The 17,225-nt window shown below is 40.9% G+C and overlaps 1 protein-coding gene across 1 annotated transcript; it reads right to left on the bottom strand.

Annotated features, from left to right (window-relative positions):
• Positions 1-908: 908 nt before the first annotated feature.
• TLR8 (toll like receptor 8) lies at positions 909-4,028 on the bottom strand (the record flags this gene model as incomplete). The annotated part of the gene is made up of 1 exon (XM_081043201.1): positions 909-4,028. One exon carries the CDS (start codon positions 4,026-4,028, stop codon positions 909-911), a length of 3,120 nt encoding a protein of 1,039 aa, XP_080899327.1.
• Between the last annotated feature and the right edge of the window lie 13,197 nt (positions 4,029-17,225).

The raw sequence follows: 17,225 nt of genomic DNA on the forward strand, positions 1-17,225 counted from the left end.
TTTAGCTGTATACTCTAAAAAATGGTTAAGAAGTTAAAAAAAATAAACACTTAAAAAAGCTATCTATCTCAGCCTTTAAATGGCATCTAAACCTTAGAAGTCAAATACTATAGCCAATATTTATAAAAGTAATTCTAAAAGAAAGACTAATGCAACCACAGCGTAATATAATCATGTAACCATGGATATATAATAAATCTAAACAGCAACTTAACATCAGAACTATTAGTTGCAGTTCCAAAAGTTCTTAGATATTGAAAAGAAGATGTAGTAGGCCAGCTGCTGAAATGGCATACAACAATCCCCGCCTCCTGATATTCACAATCTCTGACTGAGATGGCAGGCTGATTGAAGCCATCACAACTCGGTCATAGACTAGTTTTCCTGCACTGAGGTGATCACTCCTACTGAGCTGGTGGGACCTGTGATCTACTTCTAACAAATAGAATATGGTCAAATTGATGGGATGTCACTTTCCTGGTTAGATAACAAAAGATGGTGACTTCCATCTTGCCAACACTCTCTCTCTTGTTGGCCTTGGTGAAGCAAGCTGCCATGTGGAAGAGGTCCATGTGGCTGGGAACTGAGAGCAGCCTTTGGCCAACAGCCCAGAAGGGACGAAATCCTGAAAACAACCACATGAGTGTGAGCTTGGAAGTAGATCCTAACCTCAGGAGATGCCTATGGCTCTGGCTGACACCTCAATTGCAGCCTGTGATAGACCCCGAGCAGAGAACCCAGCTAGGCCATACCTGGACTCCTGACCCACAGAGACTATGAGATAGCAAGTTGCATTGTTTTAAGCCACTAAGTTTTGGGGTAATTTGTTATGCAGCAATAGATTACTAAGGCAGAAGGGTTGTTTCTTTGCATATGTATTATGTTGGTGAACCATGACTTAACATCAATTAGTATTGCTTAATGGAATCAACATACAAATTGTTATACCGTGAATCATTTTCAGTTAAGACCACATTTTTCAGACTTTGCCAAAACAAATCTTCTGCCTTGGGGTTGTCAGGCCATTGGAGGATGGAGCTCTTGCAGATTCTCTGCCTCAGCCTCAGATACTGAGAATGCTGTAACACTGGCTCCAGCAGAATAAATACAATCACATCCATATTCTCATCCATTAGCCTCTGCAAGGCCAAATAGAAGGCGGTTTTAAAGCTCCAGCTTCTTGCATATTTTTTGGTTAAAACAAATATTGTTTTTTTGCTTTGATTGATGCTCTGCATGAGGTTATCGATGACGGCTAATCCCGGGTCCCAATCCCTCTCCTCTAAACACAGGAGCACATTTTTTTCTTCACTCTCTTCTAGGTGAAAGCGTAGCTCATTTATCACCCAGTCCGTAACAGAGGCATCTTTGGTGTCATAAGAAACGTAAGCATCGTAGAAAGTTCGGGATGTGGAAAGAGACCTATAGCCTTTTACCTTAGCTAAACACACTTGGTAGATAAACCAAACATCCCAGTGAAACCAATGGTGACCCAAGGCAGCCAATATAACCATTATGGTGATGAAGGACGTGAAGAAACATAATGTGGCCGCAATGGTGTCTGAAACACAGGTGGTTAGCTCTAGTTTTATAATACTCTTCCCTCTTTGATTTCCAGGACTGTCACAAGTGATGGCTGTCAGTCTAGGAATTCTGACATGCAGATTTTCATCCATCCATCTTCGAAAATCTCCCAGGTCACAAGTACAGTCAAAAGGGTTTTTATGTAGTTGCAAAACAGCTAACTTGGTGGTGTTCTGAGTTTGAAGTGTGGATCTGTTGATTGTCTGTAGCTTGTTGTAACTGAGATCGAGGTGTACCAGATTTCTGGCTTCAGAAAGAAAGCCGGAAGGCAGGTGGAATATCCTATTGTGACTCAGCAGCAGCGTCTGAAGAGAGGGTGTGAATTTAGATAGGCTGTAAGTTAAAAAATAGAGTTGGTTTCTACTTAAGTCAAGCAAGTTGAGATGAACAAACTGCTGAAGTAATGACCAGTTAAAGAACCGTAAGTAATTATTATTTATATACAGTTCAGTGAGATTCTGGGGCAAGTTAACAAAAGCTTCATCTGGGATACGCTGCAGCTTATTATAGGATAAATCAAGCCGGGTCAGGTTCCTGAGACCTTTAAATATGGCCTTGTACCTGTCGTCCTCAGCATGCCACAATTGATCAAGGCAGTTGCCACTGAAAACTAATTCTTGCAGGGACACGCTACTCAGATTGTACTCTGTTAAAGTATAAATGGAGTTGTAGCTCAGGTTTAAAATGTTTAGCTTCGTTAAGTTTTTAATAAATCCTAGACGGTGCGTTACCCCTGCTATTTGAAAATAGTGTGCATTGTAGCTGAGATCTAGAACTTCTAATTTAGTCAATTCACTGAAAGCAAGATCACTATCAAAGTCTAGTTTATTGTGTGACAGATCCAAATATTTGACATTAGACACAGCTGAAAATTCAGTTCCATTTAATGCTTGAGCATTGTCATTTGAAGACAGATTTAAGCAGGCAATGTCATTATGAAAAGCTTCAAATTGCTTTTGCCCAATAAAGAAAATATTGTTCAAGCTTAAATCTAAGGCTTTGCCATAAGTTGTACATTGTGGCTTTATTAAAGGATTGGTGCTATGATAAAAATTCGAAAGTGGGTCAAACTGATTATCTGCTGAACGTGGCTTACGGATATGACTTTGGCCAGTGGAGTCATTTACATCATACTGCCTGATACCATTTACCAAGGGTGATATTCTGTTTAATGACAAGTAAACGACCTTCAGGTTGCGATGGTTTCGGAAAAAGGTAAAATCAATTTGCTTAATAAAGTTAACACCCAAGTTGATAGTCGTTAAATTTGAGAGGTTTGCCAGGGGCTCCAAATCTCCTTGCCTAAGTTCCTGGAACACATAACCTTTTAAGTGCAATTCCCGGAGACTCTTAAGGTTAATGAATTTTGAAGAAATATTAATATGTGGTGGATAGTCTCCCTTTATATAGTTAAAAGATAAGTCAAGTATTTCTAAGACGGGCAGCTTTGCTAAAAAGTCCCCAGACATTATTTCTTGTGCTAAATTGTTGAATTGAAGATACAGCTCCTTCAGATGATGCATTTTGTCAAACCAGGTTGCAGGAATCTTGCGGAGGGAAGTGCTGGAGAGGTTCAGGATTTGAAGATTGGAGAGGTCATGAAAAGCAAGATTATCTATGACAATTGAAGTGCCTCCTGGACAAGGTGTACAGGGAAATGGGGCGTTGAAACACTTTGGACAGTTCCCGCTTAAATCTAGTACTCTTAAATTTTCCAATTTCTTGAAGTCTCCTCGATGGATGGTATGGATATTGGTGTTGCTGAGATACAAGTTTGTGAGGGAGCGTGGCAGGTTGTGTGGCACTTGGGAAAGGTTATTAAAAGACAGCGAGAGCACCTTCAAATTTGTCATCTCTTGAAATGTTCTGTTGCTTAGACAAAAAGTTTGATTACAAGCATTGCCAAAATAGCAGTTCCAGCCCAAATAAAGAATTTCCAGATTCCCAAGTCCAGAAGTATTGTTTTCAGTTATAAAAACTATGTTGTTTTGAATTAGACTAAGTGTTTTCAAAGACCTTGGCAAATTAGCAGGTATTTTGTTTAACTGGTTGTCTTCAAGCAGTAACTCTGTTAGGTTTTGGAGGTTATAGAATGCCCCATCTGTAATAGTCAGGCCTTTTTTATTTGTATGGTGATTTTCAATGTAAGGCGGTAGCACGACATTGTGGTTTAGATTTATTTTAGTAAGGTTTCCCAGCCCTTGAAATGATTCATTTGTTATGAGTGTGATGAAATTATTAGACAGGTCTAGTTCTGTCACATATTTGCCCACTCCTTTGGGAACTTCACGCAGGTCAAGACCACTGCACTCTGCAATAACAGAGGAATTTTGTCTTGTCTCGTGGCAAGGATAGTCCCTAGGATAATCTGCTCCAGCGAAGAACTCACAGGAATCACAAATTAGCAGGAAAAGGCAGGTCACAAGCAAACACTGAAGGGTCATGTTTACCTAAGGAAAATCAAAAGTGGCGGCATAATGTTAGAGTAGTGATATTTGCCAGGTATTTCATGATGAAATCAACAGTGCTTCACCACACTTTGTATGAGCTTTGAAGTGTGAGTTCTCTTAACAATTAAATAAGTGGCATTAAATTACATTCAGAATGATTTTAAGCTTTCATTGTGTTCAGCTTCATGGTGCTAAAAGAAGTTGAAGGTGGAGCTATCTCAGATTATGATGATGAGAAAACCTTGGAAGCTTTTGCAGAAGCATCAATCAAGATGCCCCATCCAAATAATAGGGCTGATGCTGGACCCTGGCGATGGTTCATGCTAGATCTATAGCATGGCAAGCTACATCCGAGGTCTGACAATTACATTCGCGAACTCACCCTAGAAAAAGTGCTACCTACCTCACTGCTGAATATCACTACAGTCACCTTCGAAGTACTCCCCTTGGGAAGCTATGCACTGATGCCAGCACCTAGTCCCCCCTTCAAAGCAATTTTGGAACTCTTCTTCTGGAATGGTCATCAGAGCTGTTGTTCTATTACCCTTGATGCCCTGAATGTCATTGAAATGTCTTCCTTTCACTATTTCCTTTATCTTCGAGTAAAGAAAGAAGTCATTGGGGGTCAGATCAGGGGAGTAGGGAAGGTGTTCCAATACAGTTATTTGTTTACTGGATCAAAACTCCCTCACAGACAGTGCCGTGTGAGCTGGTGCATTGTCGTGATGCAAGAGCCATGAATTGTTGGCGAAAAGTTCAGGTCATTTTTATCTTTTTCTTTTTATAAATTTTATTGGGGAATATTGGGGAACAGTGTGTTTCTCCAGGGCCCATCAGCTCCAAGTTGTTGTCCTTCAGTCTAATTATGCTGGGTGCAGCTCTCTGGCCCATGTGGGAATCGAACTGGCAACACTGTGGTTCAGAGCTTGCACTCTAACCGACTGAGCCAGCCAGCCACCCCATTTTCATCTTATTCACACAGCCTTTTCAGCACTTTCAAATAGTAAACTTGGTTAACTGTTTGTCCAGTTGTTTGTCCACAAATTCATAATGAATAATCCCTCTGATATCAAAAAAGGTTAGCAACATCATTTTGACTTTTGATTTGGACTGATGGAACTTTTTCAGTCGTGGAGAATTGGCTGACTTCCATTGTGCACTTTGACGCTTTGTTTCAGGGTCATATTGGTACACCCATGTATCATCACCAGTGATAACACAGCCCAAAACATCGTCTTGCCTCTCCAAAAGGTCTTGGCAAACTTCGACTCTCTTTTGTTTTTGTTCATCGGTAAGCTCCTTTGGGACGATTTTTGCACACACCTTTTTCCTGCCAAAATGTTCAGTTAAGATTTTCCTAACTGTTTCTGTATTAATGTTTACTTGGTCTGAAATGCTTCTCACAGTCAGCCGATGATTTTGATGCACAATTCGACGAATTTTTGCAGTGTTTTCATCAGTTCTGCTCGTTACTGGCCACCCTGACCTCTCTTCATCAGTGATGCTTTCTCTTCCCTCAGAAAAATATTGAATCCATTTCTACACTTCCATTTTCTTCATGGCATTATCCCTATAAACTTGGACTAACATGTCCCTGGTTTCACTTCTACTCTTGCCAAGTTTCACAAGAAATTTAATGTTTGTTCATTGCTCTAATTCAAGCTCAGACATTCTCGCAATGGCGCACAAAAACATGCAACAACAGTAATGAACGCCACTCAGCAAGACACCGCCACACGTCAACACGAACACAGCTGTGAGACACTGATATACCAAGGTTATGAAACCTTACTGAGCTGTTTGTACAGCGCTGCCAATGTAAGTGCATGGTGGCAAGTTCGCAAACATAATTATCAGACCTCTTATCTATAGTTTCAACCTATTAATATAACTCTTGATGAAACTTTGGCCAGTTCCAATGAAAGTTCAGATCCTGCTTCTATTACAGTACCATTCATGATCTCCAAGCCAGGGTCATCTCTACCTTATTTACACAACAATATCTCTCATTGGTATTTCCCATAATTTTTCTATACCTTTATGGTGGTATGTATCAAGTTCTCTGATCTCCTTGCATGACAGGAAAGTGGACACCTTCTGTTGATAACAATAATAACAAAGTATCAGTTATTGTGTCAAACATAAACATGTTCTCATCCACATTACTGTTTGCAGCAATACAGCAAGATAGATTCTATTATTATCCATATTTTGTAACTGAAGAAACAAACTCAGAGACTTAAACAACTTTCAGAAGGATGATACATGGCAGATCTGGGACCTGAGTCAATATGATTCCAACATCCTGTTTTTAACCACTGGCCATCGTACTATACAATCTAATTTTGAAATCTTCCCGCCAAAACAATGCTTCAAATGTAGACAGCACTCAAACGTTTTTTTGTGGAATGGCTACTATTCATATGTACCTTATCATACAAACACTGGCATCAATAGCTATTCTTTTGTTAATATTGTAAACTTTTATAGGGAAACACGGTGTTTTATATTTTTATGCATGTTCTGCAACACTTGGTAGCATGCCTCACTTTCTGTGCCTCTTTCTTGATAAAGGGCTGACTATATTACTTTTAGTAATTATACAATGCAATAAGCAGATTAATGTGATTGGTTTGATGAATATTCATCATTGGTTTGATGAATAAACAGATTAATGTGATTGGTTATGTTCAAAAGGACTCTCAAAATCTTATCTCACTGGGTATGAAGACCAACCTTTACTAAACCATATTTTTCACTGAAGCCCAACTCATGTTCTTATTGTGAGTTAAGCCACGTAAGTGCTTTCTTCTAAGTTATCCTAACATTTAGGTTTAGGGAACTACCAGTCTCTGTCATACCCTTACTATATTATAAAAGATTTTTATATGGATGTTCATTATTCTTAGGGGCAATAATCATTGCCCATTTATGACAGATAAGAAAAAACCCAGCTCCTTATGAGATGAAAGTTAAAGTGGAGTAGAACTCCCAGGAATTTTCAATTATTTTTAGTGAGTTTCAACTATAGCACTATGGAGGTACTGCTGCTCAATGTTTAACATTTACTGAAAGAAAGCCCTGTTTTACCTGGTGTGGTAGGCAGAATTGTAAGATGGCCCCTGACTCGCCCCCTGGTATTATTCCTGTAATTATGTTACATTATGTGGCAAAAGGGAGACTATCTAATCTAATCACATAGGCCTTTAAAAGCAGAAAGTTTTCTCTGGCTAGTAGTACAAGGGAGAGTCAGAGAGATTGGAAACAGGAGAAAAATTTGACGCACTGTTGCTGACTTGAAGACGGAGGCGGCCACTGACAAGAAATGCAGGCAGCCCTTTAGAAGCTGAGAGTGGCTCCCTGCTGACAGCTAGCAAGGACATTCTCCCCACCCCATTTACAACCACAAAGAACTAAAATTGACTCATGACCTGAATGAACCTGGAAATGGATCCTTACGCAGAGCCTTGAGATAAGAGTCCAGCTTGGCCAACACATTGACTGTAGCCTTATGAGACCTAGAGCAGAGAACCCAGGCAAACCTACCCAAACTCTAACCTACAGAAATGCAAGCTAATAAATTGTTATTATTTGAAGCCTCTAAATTTGGGGGTTATTTGTTATGTAGAAATAAAACTAATATGTCTAGATAATATGTGTGAAAAGATGATTCATGGCTTGAAAATATGCAGCTCTCGCACAGGCCACCACAAATCTCAAGGCTCTTCATCTCCCCTGGGGACACAGGTGAACCAAGGGGGTGATGAAGCTTGAGGTCATGAGCAACTTTGGGAGATGACTCAGGCAATGTTATATTTTCTCAGCACCTAAGGCGATAAAAGCCTATGTGATTTCCAAGCGTGAAAATTGTTAGATTTGGAAGTTACTTCCTGAATTCCCTGAGCTTTCAAGCTGATGGGTGGCTTGGGGAGTCTATTTGATTACATGCACAGTTTATTAGTTAGCTCACAGTCTAGTGGGTTAAAGAGACATGAGTTGAACACAACATTATAAGATTTCAACTGTGACACAAAGAAAAAGAGTCCAAAAAGAGGAGAATTTCACCTATTCATAGAGTCTGGGAAAGATTTCCCTGAGGAAGTAAAACTTGAGCTGGGATTCTAAGGTTGAATTGGCACATATAAGGCACAAAAAGGGCAAAAGAATGTTCCAGCATATGCGAAAGCCCTGAGAGTATTCCTTCAAGTTTCCCATGCTGTGCCTTCACAGGAGCCCTGGAGAGGAATCAAGAGGGACATGGTATGGACCTGAGACAAAGCCCATCAGGTTTCAAGTCCTCAAAGCCGGTCGAAACCTGCAGAGAACTGCTTGCAACAGTAGGACACAGAATAAGAGGTAGGGCCAAGATGGTTGGAATGGCACATAATACATGACAAATGGAGATGTTGCCGAGGTCCTCGGTATATCCATGTCACTACATTCAATGGACATTTTTGAGTCCTCATCTTAATAAGCATGTAAATATACGAAAACAAAAGACAGCCAGGGACATAAGAAAAGACGAGAGTGGATTGTGAGCTTTATCTGAAGAGCAATGCAAGACTTTGAACGTTTTAAGCAGAGTGGTACTATGCTCATTGATTCTATAGTGGTCACTGGCAAAAGGGCACACAGAACTTCAGGAGCAAGATGATGGTAGCTCAAACTAAGTTGGTGGCAATGGAGACATGGTGTTTCCCCAAAAATAAGACCTAGCCAGACCATCAGCTCTAATACGTCTTTTGGAGCAAAAATTAATATAAGACTGGGTATCATATAATATAATACTGGGTCTTATATTAATTTTAGCTCCAAAAGACACATTAGAGCTGATGGTCCAGTCAGATCTCATTTTCGGGGAAACACGGTAGAGAGAAATGGGTTAAGGAGATACTTAGGAGGTATACTGAGAGACATAGCAATAGATGTATAATGGAGAGGGGATTGTGAAGTGACTTTTGGGTTCCTGGTCTGTGCAACTGGAGGGATGAAAGTGCCATTCACTGAGAAAGAAGATCGTTTGGGGCAGGGGGAGGGGGAGTATATATTATTAATTAAATTTAACGCATTGAATTTCAGTTAAGTTTGTCATCTTCCAGTGGAGATGTCCAGTAGGAGTTACATAATGCATCTCAGGCTGAGAGGAGAGTTCTGATGGAGGGATGAATTTTGGAGTCATGGCAACTACAGCCACGGGTCTTAATGAGATCATCCCGGGCAGTGTAAGCCATGAAAGGTCTTCCACATTTCAGTATCAACAATTTTCTCATCCATTTTTTTCTAGTAATTTTATGATTTTACTTTCTTATATTGAAATATATTATCCCACTGGAATTGTTTTGGCATGAAATGTGAGGTGCAGACTTACATTATTTTTTTTTCTAAATGGAGACCCATTTGCCCCAACATCATTTATTAAATAATCTTTTGCTCACCAATTTCATATGCTCCCTTCATCACAAACTAATTTTCCTGTGTATTTGGATCTATCTCTAGACTCTCTATTCTGCTTCATCAATCTATTCATCATTCATGTGCTGGTACCACATGTTTTAATAAGTATAGTTTTCAGGTATGCAAGTTACTGATAGGGCAAGTCCTGCTCATGATTCTTTTGTGAATGGATCACATCTATCTTACCTTCTAACAGGTCCTTGTTGGTGTTCACTAAAAGTATTGATTTCTACATATTAATCTTATACCAAATGACTATACTAAGTTCTCTGATTATTTCGAATAGTTGTTTCTCCATGTGATTTTCTGGAGTAAGCAATTAAATCATCTACAAATAATGATGATCTTCTTATCACCCTTCATGCAGTCTAATTTATTTTTATTGTCTAATTGCATTGCCTAGTTACTCCAGAACAATGAAAAAATAATAGCAAAAAAAGCAAAAACTAACCAATTAAACCACACACAAATAAAAATTCTGCCTCACAAAAACCATGGTAAACAATGCCAAAAATGAACAAATAAATTAGGAGAAAATATTTGCAGTTCATATCACAGATAAGAGAGTAATATAGTTGATATGTAAAGACTTTTTATGCATAAGTGAGAAGACAACCCAAAAGAAAACTGGATAAAAATACATTAACAGACAGTTCACAGAAAAAGGAAACACAAATAGCTCTTAAACATAGGAAAAAATACTCAACTTCACTCAAAAAATTGCACTGAGATAACATTTTTCACAGATTCTACTGTGTGGGTGAGGATGTGGAGAAACAGGTGCTGTCGTATTTTGCTGGTAGGAGTCTAAACTAGCGCCACCTCTAAGATAGAGAGAAATTTGTAATATCTATCAAAATTGGAAACATACTTAGACTCAGCAATTTCAATTCTAGAAGTAGACCCTAAAAATAGACTTTCATGTATGTAAATGACTATATACTTATACAAAGATGTTCAATGCAGGGCTGTTAGCAATAGCCAAAGATTGGAAATAATCTAAATGCTTATGAATAGTGGTCTGGTTTTAAAAAAGTATGTTATAGTCATATAATGGAATACTATGCAGCAATTAAAGATGAGACAGTAGCTCTATTCATTTATTCATTCAAAATATTTATTAAGCATACTTTATTTCAGGGTCTGTTTTCAAGCTGGGGATATAGCAATGAACAAAACAGATGAAAACACCTGCCCATTTGGAACTTACATTACTAGGTAGTATGTTAGATGGTGGAAAGTACTATGGAGAAAAATAAAGAGGGGAAAGGAGATGATTATGTAGACTATCCCTCAACTGGAATTTGTCTGATGTGTCTGATTAGACTGGGGTAATGGGTTTTGGGGAAGAAGGCCACAGAGGTAAAGTGTCATTCTAGTCCCATCACACCAAGAGCACATACTAAGAATATGATTTACACTGTTGATATGGACCTTGATCATTTGGCTGAGGTAGTGTTTGTCAGATTTCTATCATTTTTAATTATAGATTAATCAAAAATAAGATACAATAATTTTTTTAAAAGGTCCATGGGGAACAGATGGCAGAGTGAGGCCAGATTGCAGACACCTTGCATGATAAACAGAGCACTGTTGGTAGATGAGACATTTGTAGGTGGTCACTTGGGCAGGTCCAGAGGAGAGGGCCACCCCGTGTGGCCTCTCTAGCCTCAAGTTAAGGCCTTAACATCTAATTTCAAATACAACTGTCTGTTATCTAATGTCGAGAAACTAAGGACAGGATGTAGGGGGTACTAGAGACTAGGAGGAGGCCTTCTGAAATTTGCTGTATTTTCAGGATGAAAATGGCCTCCCAGAGAGCCTGTGGCACCTTCAAGTAAATGTTGGGCTATGGAAATGATCTGAATATTTCAGAGGGGATTTGTGAGTGAAGAGCTTGAGGTTCCTAACTCCACCCTCCCGAAAGAGTGCTGAGGTAAGAACTTGAGTTGATAAGTTCCAAAGAACCTCAACTGGAAGAAAAGCACATGGGTACGAAGAACGAGAAGTGGTGACCAGGCAGCTGGCAAAGAAGTTGAGGAGGAAACTCTGACTATTCAAGTCTCTCTGCCCTCCTCAGGGCCTCACAGAGGCAGAATGGAGTGCAAAGGCTCAGTGTTCATAGAGTGAACCGTAGCTCACATCATCCAGCTGGATCTGAGGACAGAGAATGGAGCCCGGGGCCCCAGCGAGAACTGCATCTCCTCAGCCAACTTCTTCCTGTTGGCCACACCCATGCCTCTGGCCACCAAAAGTTGTGGCCCCAAAAGGACATCAGAGGGAACCAGATCCCAGACAAAGTGAGAAGGGTCCCAGGGAAAATTATCCTCATTAAGATGTAACTAGTGAATAAACACCGCCCAACCTGGCAGGAGAGAAATGGCAACTCTGCAAATAAAACAGAGAAATGGTAATGATGCAAAAAATAAAAAAATAGAGAACTGGCAACTCTACAAATAAAGTAGAGGAGAAAAAAAAGCAATTATATAAATAAGACAGAAAGTGGAACTATGCAAATAAAACAGAGAACGAGAGAGCAGAGAGACAGACAGAGACAGAGACAGAGAGGACACTTCTGTTGTTTGAGCCTGACATTTAAAGGTTCCCAAGAAAGTGACAGTAAAGGACTAGGACCCTAACAAGATCAGAGAGCGCATAAGAGGAGATCACAGCAGACAAGGACCGCTTAGCATGTTGAGGAGGATGGAGAGCAGGAGGTTGAGCAGTAGGTATCAGAACGGAGAAACCAAAGGGTCAGCTACAGCAAAATCCATTCACATCACAGAAGCCTGGAAAGACTCCAGAACTCAGGCAGCAGTCGTGGCAAGTGGCATGCCTGGTGGGGCTGCACAGTGGATTGATTGAGAGTCTGCATGAAAAGTTAGACCCTCTTGGTCCTCTCCCTGAGACTTACTGTCACAAAAGGTCGAATCCAGAGCCTTGGGTTCAGGACTCCAGGCACAAGTGAAGACCCGGGAGAACTGCCAAAGGGAAAACATGAGGGTCAAGGACATTCTGTGTCTGAAGCGTGGAACCCCATCTGCTTCCCTCCCCAGCTCTAGGAACTCGGACAGCCATTGGCTTACAAACGTCACACTCCAGCACCCTGGAAAGGAGACTGGAGGATCTTTCTGGAAAAACAGACAGGCATAGTAGCAGGGCTGCAAGTGCAAAATTTAAGGGGACACCCAAGAACTTAGTCATCAAGATGAATACTATTTTAAAAACCAAGAATCCATGTTGGACAAAATATCAACATTTCAAACAAGGACAGACTCTCACCCTGTACTTGCAAGGCCCTGCTCTACCTGCCTCACCCTCATCCCGGCTCTGGTTTGATAAAACTTGATTTACTGAAACACACAACCAGTCTGCAGTCCAGAGCTTGCCAATTTGATTTTTTAAAACATAACTAAAAAATTATTCATCCTGATTACTGAGCTTTTTGGCACCCTTCTTCCCTAAAATTTTGCACCCAAAGCAAGTGCCTCACTCTCCTCACCCTAGTCCTGGTCCTGCACCACAGAAAAGATCTCCCATGACATTGGCATGCCCTAGTCCAAAGCTGATCACATCCGTCATCTTGGGCTGAGACTCATCCATAGACTGGGAAGCCCTGCTCTTGCAATTGGAGCTTCTAATCAGCTCTTTGGTGCCTCTCTCTTCAGAATGAAATAACAGCCAGCACCAGTCACCTGGGAATTCACCCAGTATGAGAGGGAGGTCAACACAAGAAAAAGAAAATCAGAGGCCCCCAAATTGGCAGAATCAGGCCTCTACCACTCAGGACAGTGTTTATGGTTTCTTTTCTTAATGTGGGTCCTGTCTCAATTCCCTCTCTGCAATTCTGAAATCTGAAAAGATCTGAGCTCCAGATGATTTTGTTTTGCTTTTTGTAATGTGTGTGGCAGCAAAACCTGATCTGAACTGACCCAAGACTACCATCACCTTTATTTATCCACTTAGCGTGAGCATTCTAATTTCAAGGCAGAAACAGCCATGGGTGTGACCTGGACCCATTGGAAGTGTTTTGTAATATATCAGACAGGTAACATACCATATTTTCCCCCAAATAAGACCTAACGGAAAATAAGCCCTAGCATGATTTTTTTTTTTAATAAGACACCCCCTGAACATATTCCCTAAGGCGTCTTTTGGAGCAAAACTTAGTATAAGATCCAGTCTTATTTTCAGGGAAACACGTATTATCTTACTAAAATATGAATTCTGAACTTTGACACAACACTGGCCCACAGGTTTCAGATAAGGGCTCATGCATTGATACTTAAATCTCCTTCACTGGGGACACATTAGCTATTCCTGAATTTTCCTGTGCTTGTGTTAAATCAGAAAATGGAATGTGAGAGGCTGTCAGTGGGGTCAAATTATGCCTTTCATGGGCCCGACGTACTTGGGTCTTCATGGGCCCCTTCTTCCATTAAAAAGAAAGTAAAAATTATATTTTATGACCCCGTTGGTATAAAGATGAATCTAATCCAAGCTGGATTATATTCATTATTTTGCTGATTTTAAAAGAAATTAAAATCTTTGCTTAAAGTATCATGGGCTATAGGCCCTGTGCGTTCTGTGCCTAAGAGGAGTCAGGCCTGGGTGTCAATGATGGTACAATGGGGCTCGGATCAGGTCCCCGGACACAAGTTACGTAGGACATACTTCTCGGAAAGTAAATTAAGTGTTAGATTGGGAGCTGGTGAAGTAAAGGATTAGGATTGAATGGAAGTGGCATAATAGAGAATGAAAAAAGGAAAGTGTTACAGGTTGAATTATTGCCCTCCACCAAAAGATATGTGGAAGTAGTTTTAACCTCTGTACATGTGAATGTGACCTTATTTGGAAATAGGGTCTGTACAGATGGAATCAAGTTAAAATGAGGTCATACTGGATTAGGGTCGGCCCTCATCCAATGACTGGTGTCCTTATAAGAGGAGGGATATTTGGACACAGACACACACAGGAAAGATGGCTATGTGAAGATGGAGGCAGAAGTTGGAGTGATGCAGCTACAAGCCAGGGAATGCCAAGGATTGCCCGTCACCATCAGAAGGTAGGAGAAAGGCATGAGCTAGATTTTCCCTCTGAGACCCCAAGAAGAAACAAGTCCTGTTGAAGACACCTTGATGTTGGACTTCTGGCCTCCAGAATTGTGAAATGATAGACTTCTGTTGTTTTGAGCCGCCAAGTTTGTGGTACTTTGTTACATCAGCCCCAGGAAACAGAGTAAGAGCAGAGAGCAGATAAATAGGAGTTATTCAGGGGGAACCACTGCCGAGACAAGTTCAAGCTGCCAGAAAAAGCCCTTTGTCTGGACATGCCAGTGAGCTCGCTGCATAGAATACCCTGAGCAAGATGACTGGGTCTTCATGTTCTGGATCTTTCACTGAGGGTTGCCTTGAAACACCCAGAAAAAAAATCGAGATCCATTTCTTTAAAGAAACCACATGAGGCACACCCCCAAAGAAATCTGCTTATCTTCCCCTCCCTGCCAAATACAGCTATTGCTAGCTATTAAGGAAGTGATTTCACAACGATTTCCCCATTTCCCACACAGAATCAGTTCTTTGGTTGAGTCCATGGACACACGATAAGACAATTCTCTCCTTTGGGTTCTGAAGGAGCCAAATGGTACAATGAAAACAACCTGTTTCAGTCCTCGCCCAAACCTTCCTTCTCAACTTGGACCCCAGTGGACACCAAAAACCCATCTTTTTAAAGACCAGTGTAGTTTGAAGAACAGCTCGGAAAAGTCTACCTTAGGTGAGGAACCTGGGAGTCAAGTGAACCAAAGGGCCACCCCCAGAACCCCCCTGGGGTGAGGGTTGTGGGCAGGGCAGAGACTTGGTACAAAAAAACTGATCCCGCTAGTGATACTAAAATAAATCCTGCAGGTTTTCCTACACAACCTAAGGTGAAGATGGTCTGTGAGGTGCCCAATGCTGCCTTCCTGGAATAAACGGCTTTTTATCTTTGCACACCACTTTCCTAGGCTGCAAGCAGCAATTTTGCAATGATGCCTCTCTCTTCAAAGGCTTCCTTTACCAACATGTGGTTTGCCTCAGCCCATCTCCTCAGCTGCACCTCTTTCTCAGGATGGGTCCTGCTGATACCCCCTAATACTAAATTGTCAAGAGAACCTATTGATTATAAGACGTGATTAATCCCCACAATTGAATTACTTAGTTGTTTAAGCTTGATGTGGGATTCAACCAGAACTGATTTTTGCCAAACGGGAAATATTTCTAAGTTTTCATGGGTTCTGGTTCATTCACATTGAGTATGTTGACCACTGGTACATTACGAAAGTAAATTAATAAAGAAATGGTTGTGCAGATAGGATTAATCGCCTTAGATGAAATTTACAATTAATAATACTTTATTTTATCCATTTCAAATCCGATGAATTCACTAACAGCTTTGAAAGACAAAGGAAACCACTACCACATTAAATGCACATATCAATGAAGAGATGGATCCTGATTTCATATACATAAAATATGAAAGCTTATGCTGTTTGAATTCCAGGAAGTATGGTAAGTTCTTTAGCATGAGGCAGACACTGGGCTGAGAGCGACTCATGCATTTCCTTGTTTAATCCTTCTACAAACCAGTGAGGTGGGCGCTATCATAAGCCCCCATTTTACAGATGTGGAACCTGAGGCTTCACAGAGGCTAATTTACCCAAGCTCACTCAGATGGTAGGTAGGTGGCGAAGCTGAATCTGAGCCTACATGCACCTGAGTAGTTAACAAATCGGTAGGACTGGAACCCAGGGACCAGTTAGCAATGATCTGGTTTTGATTATCAGCAGACCCATAACCATCCCTGGAACCTTCAGGATTTCGGTGCCGGGGTGGATTTCTGCACTGATCAGTCAACAGATGACTCTGTCATCCCACAGAACAACTGGAAGTCCACTGATTTTAGACATGTGCACCAACTAGCAGCTCTTTGTGACCATCTGAAGTGTCAACACAGTCCGTACTTACTAATGCTGATCCACAACCATGGGTGACACACTTAAATTTCCTGTGTCTTTATTGCCCTGAATAGTCATAAATTGGGGATAATAGTTTAAAAAATAACAAATCCCTCAACTGCATTTAATAACTTAGTTAAACTCAAATACATTCCATTAGAACAATGTTCCCCTCAATAGACCCAGGAGGTGACACTAAGACACAAACAACCTCCAACTGAGTTTCAAGAACGAACCCTGGGTAACGACATCCTCCCCTATGAGACACCTCCATACTCCCTAAGTCCGAGGTTTTCATGAGACGGCCTCCTGTCCCATAATCCTCCATGCCATGTTAGGATTATTACATGGAAGGATGAAGGGCAGTGACTAGAGCAGAGAATGAACTTCATCAACTGTTCTCATCCTGCTCTGCAATCTCGGCTTTTCAGATAAGGCATACCAGGAACTGTTATTTTGCTCTCTGAAATCAAACCAAGGGGCTAATGAATAAGCTTCAGGTCTCCCTACAGCCTTGTCACCCCCAAAAAACGACTGTGCTCTTTAGTGAAAGGACCAAAAGAGCTGTCCAGATGCTGCTGTGAGGCAGTGGTTCTCAACTGTGGCTACACATTGAGACCTGGAAAGTTAGGAAGCTGCAATGCCCAGCTCCCAGCCCCCAGGATTCTGATTTCATTGGTCTGGGGTTTGGCCTGCAAGCAGAACTTTATAAAAGCCCCTCCGTGATACTAAGACGTAGTCAA

Source organism: Rhinolophus hipposideros (genome assembly GCF_964194185.1).
Source record: "Rhinolophus hipposideros genome assembly, chromosome: X".
Classification (NCBI taxonomy): domain Eukaryota; kingdom Metazoa; phylum Chordata; class Mammalia; order Chiroptera; family Rhinolophidae; genus Rhinolophus; species Rhinolophus hipposideros.